Raw genomic sequence first — 16,617 nt, forward strand, 5'->3', positions numbered from 1 at the left:
CTCGGGTTCCGGGTGGACGCCGCGTCCCGCCCGCCTTGGCGCGCCCACAGAGCCCGGCCATGGCCCGATGCCGTCTGCGCCATGAGCGCAACGCCGATGGAGGCGGATGGGACCCGATGGCAACCGAAGGCCTCCGCCGGCACCAGACTAGAGCGTACGCACCTACTCCGAAGGAGAACGGCCACCGGAAAAGAAATGGAGCTGCAAAGCACCCCGGGATGGCAGTGGGCCCGGCCAATCAGAAGCGCCTGGACGTTCTGACCAATCAGAGCCTCGAATCACGGAAGTGACGTGTTCGCGTTCCCAGCCGCCCTCGCGGCCCCTGGGTGGAGATTGCATAATCTACACCTCCCCACAAACCCGGACAGGGGACTCCCCGGTGGGCTGGGGGAGAGTAGTGGCGGGTGGTTTCGGCGAATTCCTGGCAGTGCTGGCCTTTTTCAGCTTCCGTACGCACTGGGACTCGGTACGTTACCCCAACACCTAAAGTGTCGTTCTCCGTGCCCTAGTCTTTGTTCCTTCCCGTTTGGAACATTTGTGCTTCTTTCTTTAGACCACACTTAGCGGTTGCTGTAAGCGGGGCATCCTGTACTTCATATACATTTTCACATGGAATCGCACGACCGCCTCTACAGGGATCGGGTAACTTCTCTGAGGTCGGGCAGTAAGTGGTGGAACTAAAAATTCACGTGGCGCACTGCAGATGTCACTTTCCGCTGTGCCGCTGTGCATGCTGCCTCCACAGAGACGAGCATCATAAAAAACATGAACTAGCCAGGCATACATCCATAATTTGTGCCCCGCGCGTCTCCTATTCTCGAAGTCAAGTCTGGGAATTCACCAACACCCTACTCGTATCTCTTAAGCCTTTACATCCTAGTAACCCACTTTCTCAGCTTCACACCCATCACCAAGCTTCCTTCTAACAAAACTTAATCAACATTGTAAGAATTTCATGACACAAAATGAGAAATTTGAAGGTCTGTGTCCTGCACGGAGATAAAAAGTTGTTGATAAAGTTTTCTGACCTATTGAGACACTCTTGGGTGTTGGAAAAATCACTAAGGAATTACAAAGTTATGACCTGGGAGACAGAACATGGGTAACAGAGGAAGCACACAATCTTTTCAGATGAATGCACTGAGCCTACATGGGAAGTTCAAACCCTCACTCTGCCATGTAATAGATATGTGCTCAATTATGAAACGAGGGCAATAACAGCCCTGCTTTTCTGACAAGTTCTCAGGCCCCTTTCAGTGATCCCACCATGAGCCAAAATACCTTCCTCTTTCTAATCTCAAACATTCCTGTCCCCATCCTCAACTTCTCTTTCTGGACAGACCCACAGACTCATGTATCTCCATCTGCCCTAACCCTCCTCTCTCCATTTGAGCCCTAGCTGCTTGTCATCAATTTGTTGTCCTGAAACACTGGGTGGGGGTTAGGTCTGATGTTAGAAACACTGCTCAGAATCCAGTTAGTGGTAAGAAGGTAAAGTTGTAATTTGAGGACCTCGTTGCGCTGCACACAGCCAAGCCAGACATAGAATCCAATTTTTCATGCTTGAATACTCCATACCTTACTTCATTAGAAAATTATGGGGGCAGCCAGTTAGCTCAGTTGGTTAGAGCACAGTGCTCATAACACCAAGGTTGCTGGTTCGATTCCCACATGGGCCACTGAGATGCGCCCTCCAAAACTAGATTGAAACAATTACTTGACTTGGAGCTGATGGGTCCTGGAAAAACACACTGTTCTCCAATTAAAACAAACAAAAAAACATTATGCAGAACAGTGAGACAAAAAGTTCTGATATGAAAATTATGTTGAAAATATGCTCAGCTTTTCCATTTGGAAAGATTAATGGGAAAGCTTAAAGAAGTGAACTGTTATGAACTGTCATGCAGGGGTCCAGATACAAAGATTTGGCTGACTCAAGGGTTTTAAAAATCTTTAGGGGCCAGTCGAGTGGCTCAGTTGGTTAAGAGCTCACTCAAGAGTGCGAGCTCTGAGCAACAGAGTCGCCAGTTCGATTCCTGGCCCAAGTTGAGCTGCTGCTGAGCTGCCAACAGGTGGCAGGATGGCTCAGCTAAAAATAAATAAATAAAATAAAACTCTTTAGCTATACTTTAGCTATAGGGGTAGCCTCTGTCCCTTGGCACAGAAACTGCACAGCCACAACTCTCCTTAAGGGCTTTTGTCCCGGGCTTACGCCTGAAAGGGCTAGTTAATGCCGCTGGAAGTAGCACTCAACTAAGGGGATCAAGGATTCCTGGATAAGTGTCTGGTGGTGTGGCAGTATGTATGCTCTGCACACCCTCCCAGAATTTCCTTGCAAGACTGAACCCCAAGTACTCATGGTGGTGCCTGCTCATTCCGCATCTGCACCTGACTGGCCTCTTCCATCTGGTGCTTTGAGGGTCAGCCTCAAAGAAATGCAATCTACGGTAAGACAGTCAACAATAGTTTCTCAATCCCTTTCAGACACAGTCTTGATTTTTAAAATTATAGTAAAGTGATTTTTGTGGGAAAAAGTCACATCCCTATAGTACTTGGCAAAAAATTAGCATGTTAATTTTGTCATATAAATATGGGCTGATGGTTAAATTAGGAAAAGCAGTGGCCTAATAACAAGGACAGGATAATATTACACTGTTTCATTACAGAACTGAACCATCCAGCCTCTCAACTTTCCAATATCATGGCCTACACATAAATCAGATATAGGCTAACTCAAAGATTCCTGTAATATGAGAAATATGTCAGTGAAAGACTATTGGAAGTACATTATCATAATCATAAACATTTTCAAGTTCCTAAGCGAGATCTTAAAAGTTCCCATCACAAGAAAAAAATTTTGTTAACTGTGTGGTGATGGATGTTAACTACACTTATTGTCCTAATCATTTTACAGTATATACAAATATAGAATCATTATATTGTACACCTGAAACTAATATAATGTATGTCAATTAGACATCAATAAATTTTTTTAAAAAGCAAAACAAAATCATGTTTATGAGTACATATCAGAGTGAAGAACAATTTGTATTATGGTTTAAGAACTACAAGTTGGACTGGCCAAGTGGCTCAGTTGGTTAAGAGTGTGAGCTCTGACCAATACGGTCGCCAGTTCGATTCCTACATGGGCCAGTGAGCTGCACCCAAGCTGAGCTGCTGCTGAGCTGCCAATAGGTAGCAGGATGGCTCAGCTGGTGAGCGCACGTGCTCCTAACAAGGTCCGGTTCAACTCCACAATGGGATGGTGGGCTATGCCCACCTGCAAATAAAATTGAACACGGCACCTTGAGCTGAGTGGCTGCCAGCTGCAGACGGGCTGCCAGATGGCAACTGGACTTGAAGCTGAGCTAGCTGCGCCCTCCACAACTAAGATTGAAGGACAACAACTTGGCTGTTCCCCTTCCCCAATCCCCCAATAAAATCTTTAAAATAAAGTGGAGTATAGTGTGGGAGTGGAGTCTAGGGAATTGTAATAGATATGTATGATATTGAGGGGGGAAGTGGGGCGGCAGATTGGGGGAGGGGTTTTCACTTCGAGGGGTAAAAAGTGTAACTATTGCACTTTTGTACAGCTGAAACTAATTCTAAAAAATGTATATCACAATAAAAAATAATAAAAAAAATTTAAGCAACAGAAAATATGAATTAAACACAAATCTATGTTAAGAAACTTTAAAGAAAATCACATATTACACACCTAGTATTAAGTATGTAGGCACATTTCTGGATAACCTTTGGCAGACATGTATAAATAAAAACTTTCCCTTTAGTGACATAAAAAAAAATCTTTAAAATAAATAAGTAAATAAATAAAATTTAAAAAAAAGAACAAGTTAATTTTTTTCTTATTCTTTAATGATCTTCTGAGGCTCTGTGTTAAAGATACATGTTTATTTAAGGAATACGTGGTTATCTCAGGAGATTTCACACACCTAACTCAAAGACAGTTCCAGAAGCTACAATCAGGCCATGCTGTACCAGCTCTGCTGGGCAGAGGGGCAGAGTTTCTTGACAGCATTAAGCACACAGGTTGCCTGGTTTGGTCTGGCTGCTCCGGGGACCATGTGCTGTTATTGAAACCTCTTCACCTTTAGGACCCTCTTGAAGTATTCAGTTGAGCTTTATCCATGCACGAGATAGCAGAGGATGTAACTCCTGACACTATTCTCAAGTGCCATGTGTCTCACAACAGGGGGGCTGACATAATTTATGATCAACCCACAGGCCAAAGTCTGCAAACAACAATTATCAATCAGAGCACAAAGCAAACCCCCTGGCTGAGGGTCAGTGAGCCCACTTACATCAGCGAGTGCTGGGAAGCCAGGTCCACTTTCCCCACTATAGCAAAGCAGCCCCTTTCATGCCAGTTACATCCTATTCTTGGCTAAGCATCTTCTGGCACTCAGCAAATGATTTTCCAAAGGATAAACAGACATGGGCCATTTTAATGGGTCAGGTACAGGGAGGATGAGCTTGGCCATGTCCACCATTAGAGATTACAAAGGATACTGCCCTCAGGCAAAGACACAGCAAGAACCCTCCTAACTATATGCTGCTCTTTGGAAATGAATTTGGGGAACTGGGGCAAATGCAAACGTGTCCTCAAAAAACCCCCGAGCTGCCCACCCTCTGGTGTGGAACCACACCTGTACCTGCCCATGTACAGCACAGCAGGCGTTTCCTCAGGGCACTAAGTGTGGGAGCAGTGACAGAACCACCATTCTGTCAGGAAGTATCCATGGCTTCCCACACCACTGCTGAGAGGCAGCAGGTAGGAGCACCTGAGTGCATGCAGCATGCCCCCCAGGTACGTGGAAGCCGAGTACACTCCACCCGTCTTGCAATGATGGGGTGTCCTGAGCCCTTTATCCCAGATTCCTATAAAAAGGGCTCTTCAGTTAGTTACCGCATAGCTGAAATTATAACCTGCAGACACAATCCTGGGGTCCTGTAGCCCCTCTGGGCTAGAGCTGGCTACGTGGTACCTAAAGTATTCCAACAGTCCTCAGGTGTCCCCCACACGGTGCCACTGAAGCAGTGAGGAGAGGTTCTCGTGCACACCCATCCGAATGGCAGTAGGTGGCAGTGTTTTAATCCTGTAGAGCCCAGTCCCTGTCCCCAATGTTGTAACCCCATTGATGAGTGAGAACGGCTCAGAGGATCCTTTCACTGGGATCCTGTTAGCATGCTGATGAAGTCACAGGGGCTACGAAGAGCCTGTGCACAAGCCCCGGCATGAACAGGCTGTGCAGAGCCTGACTACTGCGCTGCCCCTGAATCCACCCAGCACCCACGAAATGACCATGTCATACATCTGGGAACTCCTTATGTGTACCCGTAACAAGCACTGATGAGCCTCCCCATGGGGGAAAACGATCTACAAATGCAAAACTAAATCATCTCTGCAGAGACTTTACTAATCACAACAGATCTCAGCAGCCCTACAGCAGGGAACAGTGAGGGCCCAGAGGAGGTACAAGTCTCAGGCAAAAAGGAATCTGAGGGACAGCTAAGTAAGGGGTTCACTTCCTGAGTCCCCACAGGCACCATTAACGAGGTCCAGCTATTTGGGCTAAGAAGGCTCCTCCCCCCGAAGCGGGGCCTGCTGAGGTGCCTCCTCCTCCCCAGTGTCTTGATTCTCGCGCTCAGCATCAATCCACCTCAGAGGCGCGATCATCTTCTTGGGCCCGTGAGGCGGTGGGCCAATGAGGGCCTCGATGTCGTCGTAGTTTATCACTTCCTTTTCCAGCAGGGCATTCGCCAGCTAGAAGAGACACACGGCAGTGTGTGAGCCCAGGGGGATAAGGACACAGACAAGAGCCTTTTGAGAGCAGAGCACTGAGAAAGAGGGGGGCCCTCAGCTTCCCAGGAAGGGGCGTCTGTGAGCAGGACGCCCCTGGACAGGCCACTTTCCCAGGGAAGCAGCACATGCAGGCAGCTCGAGCAAAGAATCACTCCCTGTCTCAACCTTGGAGATGATTTCCCAGCTGCAGCCTCATTAATTTTCTGCTTCCCTTCCAAATCGCTGCTTATTTTGGGCAACTTTGATTCCCTTTACCAAACAAGGTGTGTGTGTGTCTGTATAGGGGTGGGGGGCTAAAATGCAGAACCTCCTCGCTGGCACTTGGGGACAGGGATGCTGGCGCTGAGACCTGGGGGGCCTCACAGCTTTAGAAAGGAGCCTCTGCACCTCTAGACACGGTCGTGGGAAACACGCTGAAAGAATCCTGCGCGCGCCCTGCATCAGCAGCCCATCGCTGCCACTCACTCCACACCACAAGGAACGCTGCCACAGCCACTTGGACTGGTTTCTGTCACCCCCAAACTGGGGCGGACCAGTTCCTCTGTGTGGCTGCTCTAATATATAGCTGCGCCCTGTACCCCACCGATGGTGTGAGCCAATCACAGTGCACACTGAAACAGGACATCCTCAGCTCACCGCAGGGAGACTAAGTCCTGCCCAGTGGCAGCAACAATGCACACATGTGACACTGGGGACCTTGTTAACGGCAGTTTCTGGCTCAGAAGGTGAGGTAGGCCCGGCATTCTTGCACTGCCCACAACTCCTGGGGAGGCTGGTACTGCTGGTCTGTGGTGACACTTGGAGGACCTGACACACACAACTCCTAAGCTGGCAGAGCGCCATGTTAATGAAACAACGGCCCATCCACCAAGAGCTGCCCACCTCTATTAGGAACACAGTAACTTCACCTCTGGTGTCAAGAGGTGACCCCAAACCCAACACCAAGTCTTATGAGAACATCAGACCTGTCCTTCTAACTGCCACGGCTGGCCATCAACAACAGAAAAGTAAGAAACTGACCCAGCCAAGAACAGCCTGAGGAGGCATGATGACTAGCTGTGATGGGTGGGAGGGGGAAGGGGCAGGAAAAGGATATTAGGGAAAAGCTTAACGAAATCTGAATAAAGTGCGGGCTTCAGTAAATAATATATCAATACTGGTTCACTAGGTTGTGAAAAATGCCACATGTTAATGGAAGACGTTACTAGAAAAAAACTGGGTGTGGAATATAAGGGAACTCTACTATAGCTGCAACTTTTCTGTACATCTAAGTCTATTCTGAGCTTTAACATTTATTTTAAAATTTTCAGGAAAAGTTTGAGTTGGAAAAAGATTAAACAAAACTGACCAAACACTAGTAACTGCTAATGCTGGGCAATGGGCACATGAGGGTTTATTACGTTCTGTCTCCTTTGAAAGAACTGGCTTGACATGTACATAATAAAACACTAAAAATATATGAAAAATATTAGATTTCAGTTGAGCTGGGTGGAATACATACTGGTTATGTTGTTTTCTAAAGTTCTGTGTACATTTGAAATATTCCATAAAAGGGTGATCAGCTGTGCCAGCACAGTGTAGTGATGGTCGCCCTCCCCCCACACACACACAACTTCTGGAGGGACAGGCGGTGCCTGGGGGTCAGAAAGCACCGAGTCTCACCGCATGCAGCTTGTCCAGGTTGTCCTGCAGCACCTTCTCGGTGTGCCTGTAGGCCTTAGCCACCAGCAGTCGCGCTTCCTGCAGATGAAAGACAAGAGCTCTGTAAGGAGCACAGCTGACCACTACTCCCAACGTCATCCATAGCCTGGAGCTGGCACCAAAGTACACGAAAGAACCGTAGTTTCAGGAACACAGCCTTTTGTCGCACAATGACAGGAGCGCTCGGCTGCCAGGAGTTCCCCTGGGAATGCCCTAGGTCAGGATGCCTGCCCACCAGCCATTCGCACCCACAGACGCCCCACCAGCTCCCGGAGGCCAGGGACCCTGTGTCTGTCCCCCATGCCTACAGCTGCCTCACATGCTTGTGCACCAGGCCAACCAGAGCTGCCCCAGCACAGGCCAAACACTGCTCTGGTGCAATCTCCCAGGGACAGTACAGTGCACTCCTGCTGGCCACAGGAATCACTGGCACTAGCTCTGTCATTTGATGCATTTATGTGAGATCCTTCGCAGTTTCCCATCATCTATAGTTTCATCAGGAGCCACACAGGTCCTCATCCATGAACACACTACTCAGCAGGTCAGAGGGACAACAGGCAAGGAGGAACAGCCACGATGTGGGAGCACAGGACAGGGATCAGCTGGGCACATTGGGGAGCCTCCTCTGAAGAGGGAGCTTCAGTCCTCGCATGGCAGAGAGCACAGCGCCAGCACGGGAGACATGCCCCTACCCCCACTGTGGTGCGGGATGGCGCAGAGGCCGGCACGAGGTGTGGCAGCAAGGGCCATGCACTCACATGGTCCATCATCTGCTGGAGGCCCTGGCTGAAGGGGCGCCGTCCGATACCCACAAGGCCCTCCTGAGCCTCAGGGAAGGAGATGGGCCCGATGCTCGGTACCATCCCAAACTGCTTCACCATGGAGTAGGCAATGCGAGTGACCTTCCTCAGGTCATCCTGCGCCCCTGGAGCGAGGGGTCAAGAAAAGGTTTCTTTGCTGTGATTCCGAGTCAAGGCACCCTAGGGACCACATTGATAGACCTGGGCCAGACAGCAGATACAGAGTCCTCAGAGGACAACTATATCCTGTTACTGTTCCTTAAAAGAGAGTCTGGAAACTTTTTAAAAAATGTTCTTTTGTTTAAAAAACTACTTGGGGTGCATATTAGCATTCACTTTACCAGCAGTTCTCCGGCACACCTGTCAACAGGGAAACCCAACATCACAGGGATTGAGCTGGGAACCTCTTCCGCCTGCTCACTGGACATCCCAGTGAAATAACAGTTTGAGAACAGCGAAGTTGCTTGAATTACCAATAATTAACCAGTTAAATGTTTATAATCTGCATGTATGTAAGTTTTTGTAACAATTATTTAAAAAGTCTTGCTTAGTTCCAAATCTTTGACCATCGCTCATCTTTCAAAAAACCACTTAATGAAATTCAAAATATATTTGCACATCCTACTATTCAAATCCTTCCATCAGACTCACCCCCTCCCCATGCAGAGGGGATAATGGATGTGAAAGCACTGTGAGAACTCCAGACCCTGCAGGGCCAGCTCCTCACCAGAAGTAACCTTGTTGAAGGAGATGTTCTCCGACACGCGACCACCCAGGGCCATGCACATCCGCTCAAACAGCTGCTCTTTGGTGAAGAGGTGCTGGTCTCTTGGGAGCATCTGAGCAAAGCCCAGTGCAGCGTTGGTCCGAGGTGCGATGGAGACCTGCAGAACGTCAGATGGCCTGAGTTAGCAGGCAGGATGCAAGCTTTAAAGGTGAAGGGGGCAATGTAAGATCTTTAATCGAAGAGTTTCAAAGCAGTTGAGCAAATCTCCACTTTCCCCATTTTATAATAAAAGGATGCTATCATTAAAGGAAAGCAGCTCACACACTGTGGGTGTCTTCCTTGCATATTACTATGTATTTAAGAAGTAAAAAAAAAATCAAAGACAGGGCCTTTTAGGTGACCCAACCAGGAGGTGCAGGGACCAATGCCACTGAGCACCCCCCACCCATGGCCCCTCCCTTCCCACTGCCTCCTCTGCTTCGGGCACTGACCAGGAGGCTATGAAGGGGGCACAGAGACTGTCCCTGTCTTCACCTCCCCCCACAGCCCAGGTGTGTGCATGGTTCCAGTGGAACAAAGCCTGCGGCCTGGGCAACAAGGAGGCTCGGACTGCAGGTGCTGTTTCTGAAGGTTAGGGCAGCAGAAGGACCACCTCACAGTGCCCTGAGAATCAGAAGACAAAACTGAAAATCCAACACTAAACTACAACTGAAAAGCCTGGAAATAACAACCAAACAGGAACTTCACCATCTTTCCCTAGCAGAGTATAAGCCTTGGGAGGGAGGTTTTCTGATTATGAGTAGTTGATGACTTTTAGTCATCAAATGAAGCAACATTTCTAAAAACAGGACATTTTAAATTATGATATTTACTTCATCATGGGTTTTTCAACATTAACTTTCTTTTTTGAGATACTGCATTAAAGTATTTATCTTTATTACTAAATTTTGTAGTATCCCATAAACATTCACACCTAGGTGACTGTCCCACTTGACTCACCCTGGGCCTGGCTCTGATCACCTCGGTGACTGGTGCATACACTTGTCTCTGTCAGAAAACACCAGACTTCCAGCCCTCTGATGAGCATATAAAAGGAACTGGCCTATTCAACACTGACATCACCAAACGTAAGACTAACAAACATCAGAATAACATCTACTTTGCTACAACTAACACCACTGATTAACAGACCTTAAACACTAAGGTACCTGACTGTGGATGGCTACACTGTTCCTAGGTTTGGGTCTCAGGGTACTGCAGTGCAGCTCCTGCAGCTGGTAGGACCAAGCCACCTGCACAGGCTCCCAGTGACTCCACTTACTCAGGTCTATATGGAGGGTACTCCCTGCCCTCACCTTTACTGACTGGGCACCTGCATCTCCCATGTTTACAGTTTTCTTAATGGTCATTCAAGCATTTTCTGGTCATGAATCCACACATGTTGGAGGAGCTATGATATTATCATTTGATACAAATAAATTTTTATCAAGCTCACAAATGTCTAAAGGAGTAGACATTTTTATTTTTATTTTTTTGTATTTTTAATTTTTTTAGCTGAGCCATCCTGCCACCTGTTGGCAGCTCAGCTCAGGCCAGGAATCAAACCGGCGACCCTGTTGCTCAGAGCTCACACTCTTGAGTGAGCTCTTAACCAACTGAGCCACTCGGCTGGCCAAGAGTAGACATTTTTAAATGTGTACTAAACTCATTTCTATTTAAGCTTAGGAATCATTAGATCAACACATTTTAGAGCTGATAGTAAACTTGGCAATTCTTAATTCCAAGACTGACTGTAGATGGGGAACAAGACCACAACTAGCCATGTGGCTTTCCAATGGTCATGTCCAAACTGGAACCCACTGAGTAAGATCTAAGACCTGCTGCCCTATGCTTTCCAGGTGAGGGATCCTGCACAGTCACCTCCCACCTGTTCCCAGGTCCACCTCAGACTGCATTTTCTCTTCACCAAGCACAAGCACGTGGTACTTCCAAAGTCAGCTTTGTTCAAGGGCCACTTGGGGTCACACCCTCCAAGACCCCAGATCCTCCCAGCTCCCGCCTCTGACACCCTACCTTCATCACAGCCTCGGTGTGCTCCAGCAGCCAGCCGACCAAAGCATGGCCTGACTCATGAAATGCAACCACCTTCTGCTCTTCCTTTGAGAGGATCTTGCTCTTTTTGGCTGTCCCTGAAAGAATGCCCAGGACTGAGTTCAGATGCACTGATGCGTAAGTGTATAAGGAACCTTCTTTCATCAGCCTTGCAAGTTTTTTACCATGTGTTGTCAAAGCAAGGACGTTCACTCCCTGTGTCTCTGCCCCAAGCTGACACCCACAACTATTCCTCACTATTATTCCAATTTGAAGGGAAACTTGTTAGGTAGGAGAGAGGTGATGGAGGGAACCATGTTTGTTCCCACTTCCATAAATGGTGGCATAAATCCAAACAGCTCGTGCAGACTTTGTGGGTGGGGCTGCAGGGTTGACAGGATTAGCACAGGCCCACTCTGAGCTCCAGGTTTCTTGTAGACAGGTAGCTGCAGCCCCTGTGACTCTACAGTTCTCTTTCACCCTTAGTAGCTGACCACCTTGGTGACTTTATCTTTCAATTCCCCTGTTCAAATTACTGCTGAGGTTTCATTCACTGTCCCAAACACCCTTAAGTTTCCATTTTATGCAATGTGAGTTAAGCTCTAGGTTTAGGGTATTTACTGTATCATGCTACTAGGATCATCTACCACCATTTACCATAAAGATGTACATTCTGCCTGCAGCAGATGAATCATTTCAACCAGAGCTGATTCTAATGAGCCACCTAAAATTGAGATCACAGCCTCACAAGATGGGCTTTACCTAAACACAAACGTGTTCCGACTCAGGCAGTCAGCCTGGAATGAGGACAGGAGAGCTTGTCTTGTTCTAAGCACTGCATACATGGGGGGCAGTATTCTGTTAGTATTTTCTTCAGTCTTTCCTGCTTTGATACTATTACTGTAAGCGATTCAATTTCCATGTAAAATTAATTGGCTTATACAAAACCAAACATATAGTAAGAAATAGCAACTTTGGTCTTTTCTATCTACACAAGTTCACATCTTTCCCAAGGTGCAGCCTGGGAACCTGGTGGCATTTGTCTAGATTTTAAACTCAAACTGAGGGTGATAGGAACGTACTTCTTGTAGGGATAGCTTACGACAGACTGCTCACTACCTATAAGCATGGCCGGTGCTTCTCAAACATCTGTAGGAAGGACCACTTTCCCTTTTTTAAATTTCCAGTGTCTTGGGTTAACATTTTTGTTCTGAACTCTGTTCAAGGACAAGATGCACTGCTCATGTCTGGATGTTGTCACATGGAGCTATGGAAGCTTCTGGATGCTTTCTCTCAGTTTCAGTCCTGCTCTCCTCACAGAAGTCCACAGACCCCACTTCGAGCAGCAATGCTTAAGCACTGCCAGAAGCATCCCCGGCCCTCCACTGCCCGAACACCTCTCCTGTTCCTGTCCCAAGCAGAGCACGTGAGTTTTGGCCGAGATGATGCTGACAGGCAGAGCACAGCCCTCGGTAGACATGCCCCCTCGTCCTTGGGCAGTGGCAGTGTGGACCCCTAAAGACATGCACACTGGCCTGTCCATCTGCAGTTGGCTCTCAGGCACCACAGTGGCTGATGGGCCAAGCACCAGTCACATTTGGGTTTGCAAGATCCTTTTATATTTCTATTTGAAGAGTGTGTCTGTTCTTCAAATTGAAATTTGCAATATTTTAAACTATAAAAAAGTAAGTCATAGTGTAAAGCCCTGACTTCCAAAAATATGTATTTCCTTCTCATCCAATAATTCCTTGCTGATTAGGTCTACCATGCAACGTCTAAGCCTGACCCACTCCCTCCACGCCACCCTCCCTGAGGATGGTGCCTCATACCTGCAATGACACGCTCTACGGCGTATTCGAAGTTAAACGTGTGGACGGACGTATGCCCTTCCCGTGCAGCATGCAGTGCAGCCTCGTTACAGATGTTTGCGATGTCGGCACCTGTCAGCACAACAGGGGAGGGGAGGGTGTTGGCATGCTCCCTCAGGGCTTGAGAGGAGGAAGGGAAGGAGGGGTCCCCATGCAGATGAAGAGGGGTCAAGAGGAGTGGTGCAGAAAGAGAAGGCATGGTGAGGGCCAGGCTCTACTGGACTGAAGCATTTCACACAACAGAGCAAAAGAACCACCTCTTCTTCACATCCACTCCAACCTCTTCTGCCTTCCCCACTGCTTTACTACACAACTGGAACCAGTATGCTTCCATGTACCATCTTGTGTTTTATTCTACCTAATAAATCATATACTGATGGATAAGAAATTAAAGGCTCTCTAGCATCCACAAGATTCTAGTTAAGGACATTAAAAAAAAATCAAAGAAATTATATCATAATAAAAGGGATTTTTGTTTACATTACTCTTTAAAATGAGAGCCATGTAGGAAACAATCTTGATTTGTGATGTCTGTCTCTATGAATTAAAACTGAGACCGTGAGGGAGGGCAGTGGCACGGCCTAGCCTTGGCAACACCTGGTGGGAGCAGCAGTCTGCACTGGAAAGGAACTGAAGAGGCCTGTGTGTGGAGCCCTGAAGGCAGAACAGCCAGGACCGCCTCTGGAGGGGACACAGGCACAGTGCAGCCTGAAGAATGTGGGCAATGGAACCGCTGTTGAGTTTTCCACCACTCGGAGGAAAAGTAAAGTGTCGTGCATCCTTCTATCTCCTATCTGCTCTGCATGCACAACCTCACTCCCACCCAGGCTGTGCTGCCTGTAAGTCCCAGAGCAGAGGGTTGAGGGCACCCGGGAGAGGCTCTGCCCTCAGGACTGACAAGAACCGGCCCATGTACCGCTGAACCCTGGGGTGAGCTCCGCCAGACGCTGTGAGTAAAAATTGCTGGCCCGGGTCAGCTTTAGGGTCTTCAGGTGTTGCTCGAAAATCTCTCGCCTTTCCTGCCAAAGATAGGGGAGGAGGACACAAGTGTGGGCCTGGCTTGTCCACTCCACAGCCAGGAGCCACTCGGGAGGCATTCTCCGAGTTTCTTCATCGTCAGTCACGACCATAGTTTGTGAAACCAATTTAGCACTGCAAGCAGCATTCCAAAATGAAAATGAAAAAAAAAAAACAATAGAAAATAAAGTGCACGACACAAAGCAAGGTTATTCTGTAGAGCTTTGGATTCATGTACCTCCTGCATGCCCTAGACCCCAGTGTCAATGCTTCCTAACAGTCAGGAAGATGGACAACCACCCCTCCAGAAGTAGTGTCACAGGGTAGCCTCACTCCGCTTCTTAGACAGAGTAGCAATTTGAGAGTAGAACCCAGAATGAGCTCAGGGTATGCCACGAGCCACAGCCCTGCACCCCCAGGTGCTTACCTATAGGAGCAATAACCGACTAACCAACTGTTAGGTTCATCCTCCAAACCCAGCCCCTCCCCGTGCTGGTCCCCACCACACATGTGATCCTTGTCACCGCACACTGGGTCCCTGCTCCCTCAGGGGCCACCATGAAGGCCCAGCCACTCAGAGGTGGACGTCCAACAAGAAGCCTGAGACAGGAGGCTGGTGGGGCCAAGGGCTTCCATCTGGTTTCAGAGCAGCTGCACAGCTCATGCTCCACAACCATGTGGCACCAAGGACTTGGGCTTGTTAGGATGAGAATTCTGAGGCTCTCCAAAGAATGTGCTACAAAACTCAACTGAGACCAGTCCATTCAGCCCCAGACGCTTAAGGATAAAGGGAAAAACAAAGTGGGTGAACAAAAAGCAAGCTGTAAAACCACAAGAAGGGTGGTAAGCCCAAGAAAGTCTGGACAGGTAAGCACCAGAGGGAACACGCGGCTGCATCTGGGCCAAGGAGGGCGCCCCAGGCCGCACTGACCTGGAGTGTGGGGAGGTCGATGAAAACATGTCGGTCCAGTCGGCCTGGCCTCAGCAGAGCATTGTCCAAAATGTCAGCTCGGTTGGTGGATGCCAGGACGATGACATGGTCGGTGGTGCCCATTCCTGAGAGATAGACAGTAGCCTTTAGGGTGAGGGTCCCCAACACTGGCTTTCCCAAGGGGGTCCCCTTTCAGGACACAAGATAGATTTCCCACCAGAGTACGCGAGAAAAGACCCAGGATCAGTCCTTCCCTGAGAGCATTCCACCAAGATCAGCACGAGAGCAAGGATTCGCCGGTTTTACTTCCCCAGACACAGAGCCGCAGATGGGACCCTGGGCTCTGCCGTCCAGAGCCATTCTGTAAGTCCACACAACATTCTTGGAGGGAACCTCTAACAAGACGGACCCCGGGAGCGAGGGTGCTCCTCTCACTCCATCACTGCACCTCCTTGGGCCAAAGTCACCACTACGGAGACATCTGGAACATTCTACCTGTAAAACTTGGTCTGAGGGCCTGGGTTTTCTGCCCCAGGTTTCTCACATGAGAATTTAAAAGCAAGTCCAGAAACCATCCCAGTGGCCCAGATCTGCAACTGCAAAAACACATTTATGAAGCAATCAGGGAAATCTGAGCCTGATTGGATATCAGATGCTATGAAGAACATAATTTTAATTTAAGTTATATGATATTGTGGTATTTCTCTCAATGTAGAGAACTACATTCAGAGATTCAGAGCATATATTAATAAGATTAAGAGTATGTAAGATTCAGAACTTTGGGTTGGCTTTAAAATAAGCCACTGGGGAGGAGAAACAGATAAGGAGGTGTGCACAGACTAGGGCTGGCCACGTACGGACAAAACGGAAGCAGACCTGGGACATGGGGGCTCACTGTACACTTCTGCTTGTGTGGGTGTTTGAAAAGTTCCACGCCACAAAGTTTAAAAAATAAAGATGCCATGATGTCTCTTCCTAACTTAAAAAAAATCCCTAATAAATTGACATTGACAAATACAATTTTGAACCACCAATAAAAGTCTGTTAACAAGTGAAATTTAGAAGAAATATTACAGAATTAAACCCTGAGAGCATGTCAGGCACTGCTGCCTGAAGGCAGATGGTCGTTTATGCCACTCCAGGATCCTATGACAGCGGTGAGGGACTCAGCCAAGCGTACCAGCTCAGGGAGGGCACCCACCTCACCGAGGGGGTGACACCCATTTCACTGAGAAGCAGACACCAGGACAGCCCAAACCACATCCCATTCACAAGGAAATCACTCCAGAACTTCAAAGAAATGTCTCCTGGAGATGCGACAATCCCTCACCGACATCCCTCTCTTCCGGGTCTGCACTGGGGAATGGGATAAGACAGGATGCCAAGATAAGTCTAGCCCCGTTCATGTGTCAAGGGTAGAGAGTGCAGAAAAGTATCCCCTTTGTCCATGCCAAGGGGATGTCTTAAAATCACCCTGACTTTTGAAACAAATTCAGCAACATGAGTAAGCACCACTCAGCACTTGTGAGGTGTCAGCCCCTCTGCTCCATTTGCTCGCACTCTTGTTTTAAGTGAAACCCTGACGCGGGAAACTAGGCAGCTGGAGGGAGGTGCCCTGGAGAGGCCGCACACGCCCCCCAGCCTCCTTGGTGTGTGTG

General features: G+C 48.2%; 1 protein-coding gene across 2 annotated transcripts in view; it reads right to left on the bottom strand.

The window, feature by feature from the left end:
- Positions 1–3,900: 3,900 nt before the first annotated feature.
- Positions 3,901–16,617, bottom strand: part of SPG7 (SPG7 matrix AAA peptidase subunit, paraplegin) — a 34,372-nt gene continuing 21,655 nt past the window's right edge. The window contains exons 10-17 of one of the 2 annotated variants that reach the window (XM_019654524.1): positions 14,960–15,084; positions 13,928–14,030; positions 12,973–13,083; positions 11,126–11,241; positions 9,053–9,209; positions 8,284–8,450; positions 7,487–7,564; positions 3,901–5,785 (exon numbers count right to left, since the gene is read on the bottom strand). In XM_019654524.1, coding sequence (XP_019510069.1) covers positions 5,594–5,785; positions 7,487–7,564; positions 8,284–8,450; positions 9,053–9,209; positions 11,126–11,241; positions 12,973–13,083; positions 13,928–14,030; positions 14,960–15,084 — 1,049 coding nt within the window. In that variant the 3' untranslated portion in view covers positions 3,901–5,593. The remainder of the gene's footprint in view (positions 5,786–7,486; positions 7,565–8,283; positions 8,451–9,052; positions 9,210–11,125; positions 11,242–12,972; positions 13,084–13,927; positions 14,031–14,959; positions 15,085–16,617) is intronic. The other variant, XR_002125358.1, reaches the window with a different exon arrangement.

This window comes from Hipposideros armiger, unplaced genomic scaffold (genome assembly GCF_001890085.2).
Source record: "Hipposideros armiger isolate ML-2016 unplaced genomic scaffold, ASM189008v1 scaffold_224, whole genome shotgun sequence".
Lineage (NCBI taxonomy): Eukaryota > Metazoa > Chordata > Mammalia > Chiroptera > Hipposideridae > Hipposideros > Hipposideros armiger.